This window comes from Candoia aspera, chromosome 15 (genome assembly GCF_035149785.1).
Source record: "Candoia aspera isolate rCanAsp1 chromosome 15, rCanAsp1.hap2, whole genome shotgun sequence".
In the NCBI taxonomy this organism is placed as follows: domain Eukaryota; kingdom Metazoa; phylum Chordata; class Lepidosauria; order Squamata; family Boidae; genus Candoia; species Candoia aspera.
The window spans coordinates 12428060-12442302 of NC_086167.1; the positions used below are offsets into that span (position 1 = coordinate 12428060).

The window sequence follows — 14243 nt, forward strand, 5'->3', positions numbered from 1 at the left end:
ATGGAGTGAAATGGGTCAACGATGCTGGCTTCCAAAGGGGATCGTAAAAACCAGGAGGGGAAAGTCTAATCCCGTCCACTGTTAACAACTAAATGCAACGGCTCTGCAACCACCGCTTGCTCGGGGCCAACGATACGCCGGGGGAGTGCTCTCCTTCTAAGGCCCGGCAAAGCACGGAGCTGCCCTGGAAGGTCAAGCAGCGACTCACCAGCCGGGCGACCTGGAGGTTGGTTACCGTGGTGCCGGCGAGGACTGCGCCTGGCCTGGAGGCCGCGACTGCCGCAAGCTGCTGGGGCGGCTGCTGCTGTTGCTGCTGCACTTGGACTGGGGCCGCCTGCTGCTGTGCTCCAGGGGGCCCCTGTGGCTGAGGGGCCTGTTGCTGAGCCGCCTGCATCTTCTGCTTCTGGAATTTGAGGAGCTGCTCCTGGTTGGAGGAACCCAACGCCCCCCATCTGTCAATTCCAGCCTCCAGAAGGGTTTCCTGAGCCAGGAGGGGAACAGCTGGGGGGGGGGGGTTCCTGCACTGCTGTGGGACTGGAAGCTGGGGGGGGGGGGCGACAAGCCTCCACAGCGCACGTGCACAAACCCTCTTCTTCCTCACCTGGGATATCTTGCCCACAGTCTTAATCTGGGGTTGTGGCGGGGCCTGCCCTTGAGCCTGGATTTGGGGCACCTGGACCTGTCCTGCTGCCTGCTGCTGCTGACGCAGGAGCTGAAAGTGGTTTTGGGGGATGGTCTTTCCTGAGAGCTGCACGCTGGCCGGAGCAGCTGGAGGGAAAAAAAAAAAGTTAAGGGAAAAACGCACTCTCCGGGTTCCCGTTGATAGCGCCGGTACGGAAGGGGGGCTCCAACACGCATGGTGGGCCATTGTTGGGGGAAAACTGGGCCAGGCTTCCCGAGGCACTTAAAACCCCCGAGTGCCACACCCTGAAGACCCACAGGGTCAGACAAAGAGCTGCTTTACTCTAAGCCCAGCAGCGCCCACAGATCAGCACGAAAGGACTTGGCCGTCTCGGCCTCTCCCCCGAATATCTAGGCCAATTAACCCTGGAGAAGGCCAAATCGATAGTGAAAGAAAGGATCAGGGACATGGATCACCCTAATGATATTACCGGTGTTCCCAAATTCTATCGTCCAATTCTAGCGAGCTGCAAATGCTCTGTGGCAGGGTATCTATACAATCGAACCCTCAGCAAATAGAGATGGGCCTTTTCCAGGGCCCGCTTGGATGCCCTCCCTTCAGCACCGCTGGCAGGAAGATTTCACGGGACTCCTTGTTCACAGAGACTTTGCCCTTGTGGATCCAGGGAGGTAGAGGCTCTTGCCCACGTCCTCCTATGGTGCCCTTTTATGACGCCCCAAGTCATGCTTTGAACTCCCCAATCATCTCCAAATCAGAGGGTCATCCTGATAGATTTTACGTTTATTTCTTTTTAAGGGATGCTGACTCCAACTCACACCCCCGGTGGCCAAGTATTTTTTATCAAGTTCTACAGTTGCGCACAACTTTTCACGGGAGAGTTTCTGTGTTTTCCTTTTTCCTGACAACGAATTGTTGGATTAAACTACTTCTTTTTGTTATGAAGTCTGGTCAAAGACCGTAATAAGGATGCTCATACCTGGCGTGACTTGCGTGACCAAAGACCTCGGCTGGGTCTGGACCGGGGTCAGATTCGTGGTCACCACGGCTGAGGCAGTCACCGAAGTCACCGCTCGAACTCCTGATGTGGACGCAAGGGTCACCAATTCCGCGGAGGCAGTGGAGGTGCCGGTGGCTCTCTGCTGGGGGTGTACCACCTGGGCCGTGGTGGCTCCTGCTCCTGAGGTCTAAATGGAAGGAGAAAATGCGGAATGCTTGTTTTCAGCCAGATTAGCCTTGCCTTAACTGAGCGGCCATGAGCTGTGATCCCGGCTGCCTGGCTGCAGAGCATCATTCAGAGCCAAATTTTTCTTGAATCTTTCCGGTCCCTCGGGTGCCTACGGTTCAGCCACACCTGAAGCATCGCTACAGTTTATCAGCTTGGGCACTTCATCATGGTTTCTAACGGAGGGATGCCGAGGGAAGAGAAAATCTCCCTGGGAATGTGCTGGTGCAGCTTTCCAGAAACGCCTTAGAAGAACAGGAGGTTGGTCCAGAATGGCTGCTGGTGTAATATAATGGGGATCTTCTTTTGGTCAATCCAGCCAAACCGCCCTGAGGTTACTTAAACAGGTAATAACCGTTTAAGTGACCTCAACTAAATATTATGTTATAACCGAACTAAACCACTGCTTTGTATACACAAGACGCCATTTCATATTGTGATGGAATCGGTCCCTGAAGAGGGGGGTGATGTGATGGAGCTCGGAGATGAAAGAGGAGAGAGTGCATTCCAGGCAGAATAGGGTTCTCACAGCTTGCACAGCTTGGAGAGTATGGGAGGGCTGAGGAAGAAAGGTAGACTGGCACCGCCCTAGGTTCCCAAGGGTATTTTTCCCTTTCGCTCAGTTAAGGAACCTTTAGTCTGGCAAGATTCTGTACAGAATCAAAACAATGAAGTGAACTAGAGCTGCAGTTCCAACTCAGCGTGGTTTCTTCACCAATTTTCCTGACCGATACTAAGTTTCAGGAATGTGCGAACACCAAAGACAAAGGCCATCTTCTCGGTTCAAACCGGCACATTTCATTTCTGATTTTCAGGGGCATACAAGCCGGTCTGCTCCACAGCTTTGTGCCTGTGCAAGACTCCAACCTTACCGATTCTTCCAAAGGGTGCCCTTCATTTTAACATAACATTGCTGTGATTTTTGCGGAATCAACTGCCTTAATTTTGTGCTCAAAGAAACACGCACTCACCGCCAGCGTGCCCGGTATAATGGGTGAAGCCAACCGCTTGTTGATCGGTTGAAATGTAGTTGCAGGGACACCAGCCATGGTGTTGACACTCACGGTGGCTGAAAGCAAAGCCAAGGTCACTCGGGGTGGAGGCAAGACCCAATGGGAATTGGAGTGGGGGGGGCAACTTTATTCTCCCACCCTCCCCTTTTAAGGAATTGGTTATGGCACAATATACCTGTCTGTATGTTCGTCCCAGTCACGGTGGGTTTCATGGTGCCAGCCTGGAGAGAAAAGGCATCAATGTTGGCACAGGAGAAACCAGGGGCAAACCACCATCCTCCTTTCCAGATGTTCTCCATCGTTAACCCCACCAGGCCCGTGACACGGAGCAGACCCTGTGAACAGTCCACGACGGGCTCTGTGCTTGTCACTCCCTGTCTCTAAAGCAGCTGGTTGAGATTTAGCATGAATCCCGATCTCTCCCAATGTTGGAGGGGCAACTGAGCGAAAGAGAGACTACCAAAGCCATGCGTAAAATTCAGTTAAACACTGAAGCTGAAGTTGCTTCTTGGCCCCTGGATTGCCTACCTACAAGGGGTTCTTCCCCGCCTGGCTGCAAGCCCGCAAGAGGGTCTTACCAGCACAGCTGTGTTCGCCACCGTGGTCACGGCTGTCTGCAGCCCAGCTTGGGGTTGCTGGATGCCTTGGCCTTGAACCTGGGGCTGGGCTGGCACCTGCTGCCCTGTCATGGGCTGAGCGGCTTGCTGCCCGGCCTGCTGTTGCTGCTGCTGCTGCTGTGGGGCGGCTTGCTGCTGGGCACGCTGCTGCTCTGCCAGAGCCTAGGGGTGAGAAGGTAGCAAAAGAGCAGACAACGGGTCTCTCCCAGAGAAGTCCCTGCAGTTTTCTCGGCAAGGATTTCGGAAAGAGGTTTGACCTCGCTTCCTTTCTAGGCTGAGAGAGGGAGACTGGCTCCAAATCACCCAGCTGGCTTCGTGTCAAAGGCAGGACTAGAGTTCACGGTGCCCCAGTTTCTGGCCTGATTTCTTAAACAACGAGACCAAACTGGCTCTGTTTTTTGGGGAGTGCCTTCAAGTCAGTTTTGATGCCCATGCGGTTTTCTTGACAAGGTTTTTGGGAATGGCTTGCCCTTGCCACGTTCCTAGGGCTGAGAGAGAGACTGGCCCTAAGTCACCAGCTGGTTTCGTGCTTAAGGTAGGACTAGAATGCACAGTCTCCTGGTTTCTAGCCTGATGACTTTAACCACGACACCGATCTGGTTCTCCTCGCCTTTGAGTCCGTCTTGCCCCTTGGCAACTATCTGGAAAAATCTCTAGTTTTCTTGGCGACATTTTGGGAAGGGGTTTGCCATGACCACCTTCTTCTTCCTAGGGCTCAGAGAGAGTCACTGGCCCAAGGTCACCCAGCTGACCTTGTGCCTAAGGTGGGACTAGAACTCATGGTCTCCCGGTTTCTAGCCTGGTGCCTGGAACCACTGCACTAAACTGGCTCATTTTGCGGGGTGCCTTTAAGCGAGTGTTGACTCCTGGCAAGTACAGGGACAAGTCCACTAGGCTAAACGGGCTCTCATTTGTTTACACGCACTCCCTTTCCAAATGTGCCAAGCAACCCCTACATACCAGCTCATCCCCACTAGTAACAGACAGTGGAGGGACCAAGAAGCACCGACTGTGTTCACAGGCTGGACTTAACCCTAAACTAACCCACTAGCTGTCTCTGGTTTGCATCACCAAAGTTAAGGTGAAGAGCAAATATGAGACTCTGGATCTGTCTGGCTGGAAGAAACCAGTGGTGGAAACCACAGCTTGGCTTTAGTTTCTGACAGACTGCTCTCCATTTCCCCTCCCCCAGGTATAAAAGCTTTGCATCTAAACCTCACCCTACACCTGGCTAACCACGGCCAGGGCCAGGAGGTGTATTTCTCCCTAAGGCAGCCTTGTGACTTAGCACGACCTGCAAACGGGCCCAAGAATTAACAACACAGTCTCTCTCTCCCTCTCTCTTTCTGCTTACCTTCTTCTCCTTCGCAATGCGTTCTGCTCGGAGAGATGCGACCTGAATTGGAGGCAGTGGCTTATCATAGTTGATGCCGCTAGAAACGGAGGAATAAGCCAAGTCAGGTATTATGAAAGGCAAATAACATGGGCACAAAGCACTTATAAACCGAGCCCTGATGATTTCGGTGCTGGATTATGTAGCAACGTATTTAACATGTCACTAAAATAAGAAGGTGCTGGGCTGAACACCCTCACTCTGCATCATCGTCTGTTCCACCTCCTTGCCATTTCTTACCTTTCCGCGAGGACCGAAGTGTGTTTTGGATTCTTCTGGAAAGGGTTCATGCCAAGTCTGAAATAAAACCAAACAAAATTGCATTTGTTGGAGAGCCACACAGTTTCAAACTGCCACGGGTAATTAGATGTATATCCAAGTTTTGAAATGAAGGTGTCTGCTTCAGCACGCAAATCAGTGCAGCCACCACAAATTAGTATCATGAGGGGCATTGCCAGGCAGACCTTTTGTTCACAATACACTCCTTCTGCGTTTCTGAAATGCAAATGCTATTCTTTAACATGCCGCTGCACTCCTTTACAAATATTACGCCTGGGGAGAGCAAACTGGATCCAGGCCTGCTAAATGGGGAAATGGCTCATTTTCCTCCCTGATGGTTCTTTTAGGAACTTACAAGGGTTTGATGGGTGGGCTTCTCTTCCCAGCAATCATTTTCATGATCTCAAAATGATTTGTGTAAAGATGGGTGTGCGAGGCACCTTCGTCCTGAGCGTAAAGCTGGTTGGTTCGAAGCGGGCGGCTGTTCTTTGTCTAAATGCGAACAAACAACAAACTTCTTACGCGGAACAGCGGTGGGAGGCACAGCGAGGCCTTGGTCTATGCATCAGCCCACCTGAGAATTCAACGTACGATCTTTCCTAATCTGGTGTCCTCCAGTTATGACAGACTATGGATTCTACCTAGAGTAGCTGCATCTAGGTAGCTAAAAAATCCCTAACTCGTACAAAGGCTGAGGAGAGATGAAACCCTAACGTATGAATGTGCATTTTCCCATGTCCTAGCTATAATTAATTGGAAGAGGCGAATAAGCTACTGATTTGTCTCTTAGTTCCATATCCTCTTTTTTGTTTTTCAGAACTACACATGGGTTGTTGCAGCACCAGCATTTACAACAATGTAGCAACAACACAGCATATGGGTTATCATACTAAGCCATAATCCAGCTCACTGGGTCTGCCCTTGGCGTAATGTATGAACCCAACCAGTGTGGTTTGTAACCCATTGGCGGCGGCTTAGCATTCTAGAGAATTCGCCCTCTGTGGCTGCTTCCAACTACAGCTAGAACCCACTGCGGCTTAGCGTGATGTGAACAGCCAGCCAGAGATTGCAGAAGGCTTGCGAACTCTGATTAAAGCTAAGCCTGCTTAGCATTAACACTGGGTTTTAACACACGGTGGTTAACTTTAAAACAGGTGGTGATGGCGTGCTTAACAAAACGGAAGAAAGGAAAAATGAACTTGGGACTGCAACTCAGCTTCACAGCCACTGTTAAGAGACTGGGAAGCCTTATGTTTGCAGTGTTCCTGCGGAGTGCTGGGATGAAGGAAGGACATGAAGAAATTGGAAAACAAAATCAACCAGATCAAGCTGCAATTTCGCAAAACGGTAAAAGCCTTATAGATTAAACGGCCAGGGACGTTTCTACTGCATCTCTAAAGTATATTTAAATCTGACAGAGCCTCGACTTCTTATTCCCATGCTTCGCTTCAATTCTTCTACATCTTTGCAACCGCATTCACCTCTAAGCAGCCCAGCCTATGAGAAGCCGGTTCCATGTCCATGCTACAGGCCACAACACTGCTGACTATGGATCACTGCAGCAGGGCGGGACAGCTGTCCATAATCAGACAAAGACGTGCTTCTGAAATCCCTCTCTTCTTTCCCTGGCCTTTCATTCTACCCTGATCAAGCATCTCCTCCTTTAGCTTTAAGGATGCCACCGGAGTTGACTTCTCTTTGACCGTTTCCCAAGCGGAGGATGGGTTTCCCCATCACACTAAAACTTGGATTGTTTAAAATTTGTGGAACAAGCCACACTGCCCTGGCTAACACCAACGGGCTAAGTCAAAAGTCACAATTTACAACCCCCCAGAGGTTGGATTGGCATAACCTGCGGAGCCAAAATCAAGCCAACCACATGAAGGCTTAGTGTCACGCGTGAACTCAGCCGTGCGTCTGTGCATGGGCAGACGCACACACACACAGACATGTACCTTTTCCTCTGAACACTGGTCTCCTAGTAAACTGGCAAACCATGTTCATTTGCAGCCTCACAAATCTTTCAACAAAGGTTGCTTTTTTTTTTTCCTGGAAAAAAGGCTTAGGATTTGTGACCTGAGACAGAAGGCTCTCTTCATCCAGAGTACCCAGCTTTGCCCCCTCATGGGGAGGGGGGCATCCAAACTGCAGAGAACCACTTAGAAGGACCACTACAGCCACTAATAATATAGCTACTGCGTTGCTCAAACTCTGCAGGAGAAATTTGAAGGGGGAGGGAGGTGATACATTACCTGATGGGGTGTTGCAGGGATTAATTCATTAAAGTTCTGCAAAGCAATCAGATTTCAAAATGAAAAGTAAAAATAAAAAAAAGGCTTGTAACCAAAATTTTATTAATTCAAACCAAAATTTTTCTAAAAAAATCAAAGGACTAAATCATGAGGAATGAGGTGGCATTTCTGGGATGGGGATGGGTTTTATTTTTATTTTTTTTTTAACAATGATTTCAAAAAACGGGATTCAAACTGGCTGAAGCGATTCAGGGCGAGGAAATCACTAACTGGCATGCTTGAGACGAAGGGCGCCACAACCACAATCTACTGCGTCAGACATGGAGCAAAGGTGAAGGTTTCGAATTGGCCGATTCGGCTTTCCGAATCGGGGCTCGAAGATGGAAAGTTCCTGCTTCGGGTTGGGTCCCACCTCTGCTGATACTCAAGAACCCAGACTGTCTGCATTGGAACAACAATTTATAAGTCCACACCTTATAAATGCTTTTTGCCTTCTTCTTAGGGTTCGCTTCATACATAAGCTGTAAAATAAGAAGCAAAGTTTGACTTTCCGCGAGGGGTTGGGGGAGGAGATTAGTGACACGCACAAAAGAAAAAGGGTTCTCTAGTGGAGTCAGTGGGCAAAGGGGGAGCGCAAGGCCTGGGAAGTCGGGGCACATCATCCCTGATTGACCCCGAAAAGGCGGTGGGGAGCATGCTGGGGAGCCTTGGACAAACTGCGGTGTCTTGGTCTCAATCCCCGCCAGCCGAAGAGGCGTTAGGGCGAACCTGGCTCGCCGGGCAGTCTCTGAAGCACCTCGGCAATTTTTTAATAAGCAAAACCACCATCGCAATAAAAAAAAAATTAAAGGAAAAAGCGCCACAGCAAACCATCACACGCACGGCAACGAAGGTGGAACCGCCTGGAAGGACTCTGGCGGCCCGGCCCGCTGGGTGCGCGGGAAAGCGGCGCCGTCGGAAGACTTGCACCCACCTTCCCTTCTTCGCGGGGAATTACGACGTTTTCGTAGCGGCTGCGGCACTGCTTCGGGGACCGATAAACCCGGCTGCAGGAGTTCACCACATCGCTCACGAGGTCCCAGTTGGGCGTGTGGGCGGGGGACAGGATGGCCAGGTTGAGAGGGAGCTCCAGCAGCTGTTTGACGGCCTGAAATTAAGACAGGGAGAGAGCAGAGAGCATCAGCAGGGGCGTGGCGCTGGATCGCCAGGCTGCTGGCGATCTCTGGGAGAAGGCCAGAGTCTGTTAACAGGCACGCTGCAGATGCTGGGGGACCCCCCAAAATGGGTGCTCCCTCAACAGAAGAGGGAACTGTTCCAGATGCACCCCAGTACGAAACTGGGGCAGGCCTCAGAAGAGTAGCCCAGCCTTTCTCAATCTTTTGACCCTGGAAGAACCCTTGAAATGTTTTCCAGGCCTCGGGGAACCCCTGCACAGCCAGGCTCAAAGACAGGCCAGAAGTTACAAAATTATCATATTCGTTTCACGGGTGGGCCTGTCTATGTGCACGAACAGTGTTCTTAAGCTAAAAATAAAGAATGAAACTTCCCTCTTCCGTGTGAAGTTGCCCGAATTAGAAACAGTTTTTTAAATAAACCGTGATCTCCCAGGGAACCGCTTGGGACCTCTCGCAGAAGCCGAGGGTGCCACGGAACCCTGGTGGAGAAACCCTGGACTAGAATATGGAGAAGCCAGGAGAACATGTCGCAAGTGACCGAAATGCTGCTCATCCTGAAGAAGCCAATCTAGATAATTACCCTTAAACTTGCCAAGCTTGAGAAACACTGGTGTAGATAAAGCAGTGACTATTTTCTCCTGCGGGGAGAAAGGAGACTTGCAAACTGGGGCCAGCGTGGTGGGGTTTCTACCCCCTCTGAGCAGCCTGTAAGGGCAGCACGTCCATTTCCTTGTGGGCTATAGTAACCTTGGGGCCCTTCCCCACAGCAGCCAATGTCGTGTAAGCGGGGTTTAGCAAAAAAAATCTCTCTTCAACTGTGGAACAGGCCTGATGCCCACCCCCAAACTCCTACGGCCCTTGGCAAAGACCTTTCTTTCCACTCTGTTTCACCAGCTCCCAATATCGCCAGTTTTACGCGGCAGAACCTATCCCAACTTGTCCTTCTGGTGTTCTACTCGTGATTTTTTTTTTCCAAGGATGGCCCCGTTCACACCTCGCAACCACCAAAACTCGACCTTCCTTCCAGACAATAAAAGAGCAATGGTTTCACTTAAGGATTGCCAAGAGTGAAATGTGGGAGCTCCCACTGTGCTACAAAAAAAAAGGGGGGGGAGAGTTCTAAAGAAGAAACAAAAGAGGTCCCTTGGCTGATTCTTGGCAGAGACTTCCCTGAAAGTAACACGTCTCTTAAGCAAGGTGCGGAGATGACATCTGGTGCCTGACTGCTTGGCGGCCATGAATGGGTCATATTTGGTAGCTAGTAGAGAGATGCTGTGCTAATTTTCAGCTGGCTTGGTAGACCAGCCCTCACCTGGAGGAGAGCCCAGTCTTCGCTGATCAGCCACTCAGGATTGTCCTGGCCGGCCTCTGCCGCGGGCTTCACGAGGGTGGGCAAGGGCTTGGCGAAGGGGGTCTGCTGTTTGAGAAGGATGTTCTTCTTCTGCTCCTTGCCTTCCCGCCGCATCTTCAGCATCCCTGGAGTGGCACGGTCAAAGAGGGAACGAGGGGGGATGACCATTTCCCCGTGACGCTGCTTCTTCTTCCTTCCTGCAGCTGGGAAAGAGGGACGCCATGTTCAGCACGACGGCCAGGGGCGTGCGTGCCTGCGTGTGTGTGTGTTAAGAGACAAACAAGGGCACAGTCTGTCCTGAACGCGTCAGGCCTCAAGCACCTGGTGTTGCAGGCAAGGAAGTTGACTTTGATGGAGACGTGCCATCTTCACGGTGACAGGGTTAAGACAAACGTACAAAGTGGAAGGTAGACACACCCCAAATCCCACCAAGAGCTTACTGGAAGGATCCGTCTTGTGCCGTTTGCGCTCCTTCCTGACATACACGGGAGGCAGCTTCGACTCGGGAATGGGGACCGCCTCATACATCAGACACATGACCGAGTCAATGTAAATATCGTTGTCATCCTGAGGTGGGGTGGGCGGAGTCCAAAGCTGCCCAAAACATCGGAGAAGGTTATCCTTAACTGCACAGGTAAATGCATGCTGGGGCGTGTTTCATTCTTTTGGAGAGGGGAGGAGGAGGAGAACATTTTTTCCATAATAATGGAGGAGGAGGAGGATTTTTTTCACCATGGGAGAAGGAGAAGATCATCTCCTTTCAAAAGCAGCCTTAACCATGAGGAGACAGAGAAGGAGATGGATATACCTCATTTCAAAAGCAGTCTTAACCAAAAGGAGAGGGAGAGGGAGAAGGAAGAAAGGAGGAGGAGGAGGGAAACTTACTGGCATTATTTCAGTTTGTCCATCTGGTCCTTCATAAAAATATTCCTGTAGTGCCAGGGGAGAGGGAGGATAGAGAGAAGTTTATTCAGCTCTAATGCTCTGAAAAACGTAACCAATCCTCACCACCCCTCTAATAGCAAATTCAAAATAGCGAGCACGGATGCCAGTGTCTAAGGGGACCCCCTGCCTCCTCCTCCAGGGTGTGACGCTAATCCCAGAAAGTCCTCATCGGCTGGAAAGAAAGAAGAGAAAAAGGCCAGCAAACGGAAACATGGACAGCAGCCTTCCTCAGCCCGCTATGCTGGAGTTCAACGCCCCGAAGTCCCAGCTTTCACGTCAGCCAGCGCTCGGTGGGAGAAGGGGGTTTGCGGGGATCGGAAAAGGGGTGGCGCTGAACTGACGGCACGGGGCGATTGTTAGACGAAAACGCGGACGAGCACAGGCTGGGAAATGAGCTTCAAGATGGCGTAAAAGCCGACAAGCCCATTTACTTTGTTATAGGCATCTTCCCGGGTGTACGTGAAAAGGTCTTCCTCCTCTCCCTGCAGAAGCATTTTCTCATCTTGCTCCTTCAGTTCTTTCAGATGATGAGCCTCCCACATCTTTTTGGCTGCTCTCACCTCCACCTAGATGTTAAAACACAAATCCAGCAAAATCAGAAAGTGTGTGTTCGGGAGAGCTTGCATTCAACGTAGCACTGCTTTAATATCGCTGAACAAAAAGGTTGCCTGGGGGCTTCAAAAAAACATGCCTGGGTCTATTGAATGTGGCTGGAAACTTTGTCTTCCTTTCATAAGTGATCCTTACAAAAGTTTAACTGCATACAGGTAGGCCTCGCTTAACAACCACAACTGGAACCAGAATTTTGGTTGCTAAGCGAAGCGGTCATTAAGCGAATCTGACCCAATTTTACAACCTTTCTTGCGGCAGGCATTAGGCAAATCATGTAGTCGCTAAGCCAATCGTGTGGTTCCCCATTGATTTTGCTTGCTAGAAGCTGGCCGGGAAGGTCAAAAATGGCGATCACATGACCATGGGATGCTGTGATGGTTGTAAATGTGAACCGGTTACCAAGAGCCTGAATTGTGGGGATGCTGCAATGGTCGCAAGTGTGAGGACCGGTCATAAGTTGTTTTTTCCAGCACCATCATAAGTCCGAACCACCACTAAACAAATGGCTGTTAAGTGAGGACTACCCGTAATAGGGTTAGCCCTCCCACCTCCCAGCAGAGACCCTACCTCATTTTCTTTTGATGCATTCTCGTCAGCAGAAATATGAAAGAACTCCAAATAATTCAGAGCATACTTTTCAATTGGGGTGAGCTGAAAGAAGGCAAAGAGAAGCAATTACATGAGAAATTAAAACATTAATGGGCAACAGATTAATGTAGTTCTGGAATGGGCAACAGAAGGACAACAGGACTTTTAAAAACATGCTTGGGTTACATTAATTAGCTGTCATATGATAAACAGAGCCACAACAGTTAATTGGTGAATTAAAGTTGAGAAAGTTATCTCTTCTCCAGGCACAAGTACTTGGTTCTGAACCTGGCATAATTCTTTTAAAAATATAAATGAATGGACAAGTGGACAGCGCTAGCCCCAACTTAAAAGCAGCATGTTTTTTTCTTTCTCAGTCAGAGCAGACTGAGGATGCTTGCTGGGAAGAAACAGATGCATTAATAAAAAAGTAAGAAAGGCAGAAGAACAGAGAGCCAGTTTGGTGTAGTGGTTAAGGCACCAGGCTAGAAACCGGGGGGCTGAGAGTTCTAGTCCTGCTTTGGCATGAAGGCAGCTGGGTGACCTTGGGCCAGTCCCTCTCTCTCAGCCCTAAGAAGGAGGCAATGGCAAACCACTTCTGAAAAACCTCGCCCAGAAAACTGCAGGGACTTGTCCATGTATGTCGCTAGGAGTCAAGAATGACTCGAAAGCGTGCGCACACACACACGCACACACACCCAAAGAGCAAAAGAATATGCTTCTTGGTTCAGAGCTGGAAATGCACATGGAAATCAAGGGCACCTGATCTACAACAGCCACCAGCTCCTGCAGCAGAGAAGGCTCCTCAAAATATTGGGCCTTCCTGAGTTCCGAAACGAGAGGTTTCGACGCCGATTCGGTCTCCCCATCCAGAACGCGCGGGTTCCACTCCTTGTTCTCCTCCTCTTTCGCCTCCTCCTCCTCTTCCTCTCGTTCTGTACTTTTGAGAGCCTTTGGGAAACACAAGACATCCTTTTTTCCCCCCTACTGACATTCTATACGTACCGCTTACGTTTTTCACTGTAATTCTGGGCCACAAAAATCTGGATTTTACAACTTGAACAGGTCAGTGTGTTTGCGCAAGGAAGAAAAGATTCATACTTGTGAACTGGTGCATCAATTGAAATAACACATTAAACATACCTAAAAAAAAAAAGAGAGAGGCGGTCCTCAAGCAACTCAACTGTCAACTAGCAAATCCAAAAGATGAATGCTGTATCTTCTCATTCTTGTTGAAACACTCTACACTTCCTTACCTCTATAAAGGGCCTGGCGACTTTGGGAGAGATGGTTTCTGCGGGAGAAGGCTCTTGAGAAAGCATGACAAATTCTTCAGCTTTCACCCGGAAGCCCGAATCTTCCATCGGCGAGTGAACTTCAAAAAGTTCCTGAATTGTTTGCTGCAGGGAGAAGGGAGGGAAATGCTTACTCCCTCTTAAGCTCCCTGAATTATTTCCTTTGGTTTCCACGTCACTTCATTTCCGGTGGCTCCGGAGTTGTTGTCAAGCAGCCGGACTTTCCCAAGCCACCAGCCCTGAGCCAGGATTTTCAGCCGCTCCCACCCAGAAAGGCTTCCTGGCTGCTGAAGCTCCTCAACGGAGCCATGGAAAGCCTATCACGGGGAGGACAAGAAGATCGAGCACGAACTCCAGGATGGGGTGCGGGGGGGGGGCGGCCCCTTTAGGGCCAAGGAGGAGGGCAAAATGCCTCCTGGTCTTGCAGGGGCGTTTGGCCGAGGTCAGGGACAGCGGCCAATTATTCCCCATTCTCGCTGATTTCAAGCTGTCTGCTTTTCCCCTTAAATTACGGGGAGGGTCCTATCCAGAAGGCAGGTGCCCGGTTTCATCTGCTCCATCAGGTTCCATCCTGAAGGGAGCAGAGTGCGAGCAGGCAATGGTTGGGAGGCGGTCATCCCCTTGCTTATACCTGGCCCCGTTTCTAGCCGTTTTACTCGGGATTGCTGCTTTCTGACAATCATTTTGCAGTGGGAACGCCATGGTGGGGAGGAACATTGGATGGGAAAGAGAGCAATGAAGCTTTCTCCGCCTGCTGCCAAGGGGTCCTGAGCACCAACCAGGGGGACAAGCAGGAAAAACCCTCCAGCCAGTCCTCTTGTTCCCGACTGGTGCTTCTCCATTGCCAGGAGCAGGAGG

General features: G+C 50.4%; 1 protein-coding gene across 7 annotated transcripts in view; it reads right to left on the reverse strand.

Moving 5' to 3' along the window:
• Nucleotides 1-14243, reverse strand: part of EP400 (E1A binding protein p400) — a 59324-nt gene that overhangs the window by 6852 nt on the left and 38229 nt on the right. For 6 of the 7 annotated variants that reach the window (XM_063315709.1, XM_063315708.1, XM_063315707.1 and 3 more), the window contains 19 exons: nt 13347-13490; nt 12853-13041; nt 12070-12153; nt 11322-11456; nt 10831-10875; nt 10386-10539; nt 9907-10148; nt 8393-8566; nt 7893-7940; nt 7420-7455; nt 5523-5659; nt 5129-5185; nt 4850-4928; nt 3457-3657; nt 3054-3099; nt 2837-2934; nt 1620-1827; nt 602-768; nt 209-424 (listed from right to left, as the gene is read on the reverse strand). In XM_063315709.1, coding sequence (XP_063171779.1) covers nt 209-424; nt 602-768; nt 1620-1827; nt 2837-2934; nt 3054-3099; nt 3457-3657; nt 4850-4928; nt 5129-5185; nt 5523-5659; nt 7420-7455; nt 7893-7940; nt 8393-8566; nt 9907-10148; nt 10386-10539; nt 10831-10875; nt 11322-11456; nt 12070-12153; nt 12853-13041; nt 13347-13490 — 2460 coding nt within the window. The remainder of the gene's footprint in view (nt 1-208; nt 425-601; nt 769-1619; nt 1828-2836; nt 2935-3053; nt 3100-3456; nt 3658-4849; nt 4929-5128; nt 5186-5522; nt 5660-7419; nt 7456-7892; nt 7941-8392; nt 8567-9906; nt 10149-10385; nt 10540-10830; nt 10876-11321; nt 11457-12069; nt 12154-12852; nt 13042-13346; nt 13491-14243) is intronic. The other variant, XM_063315705.1, reaches the window with a different exon arrangement.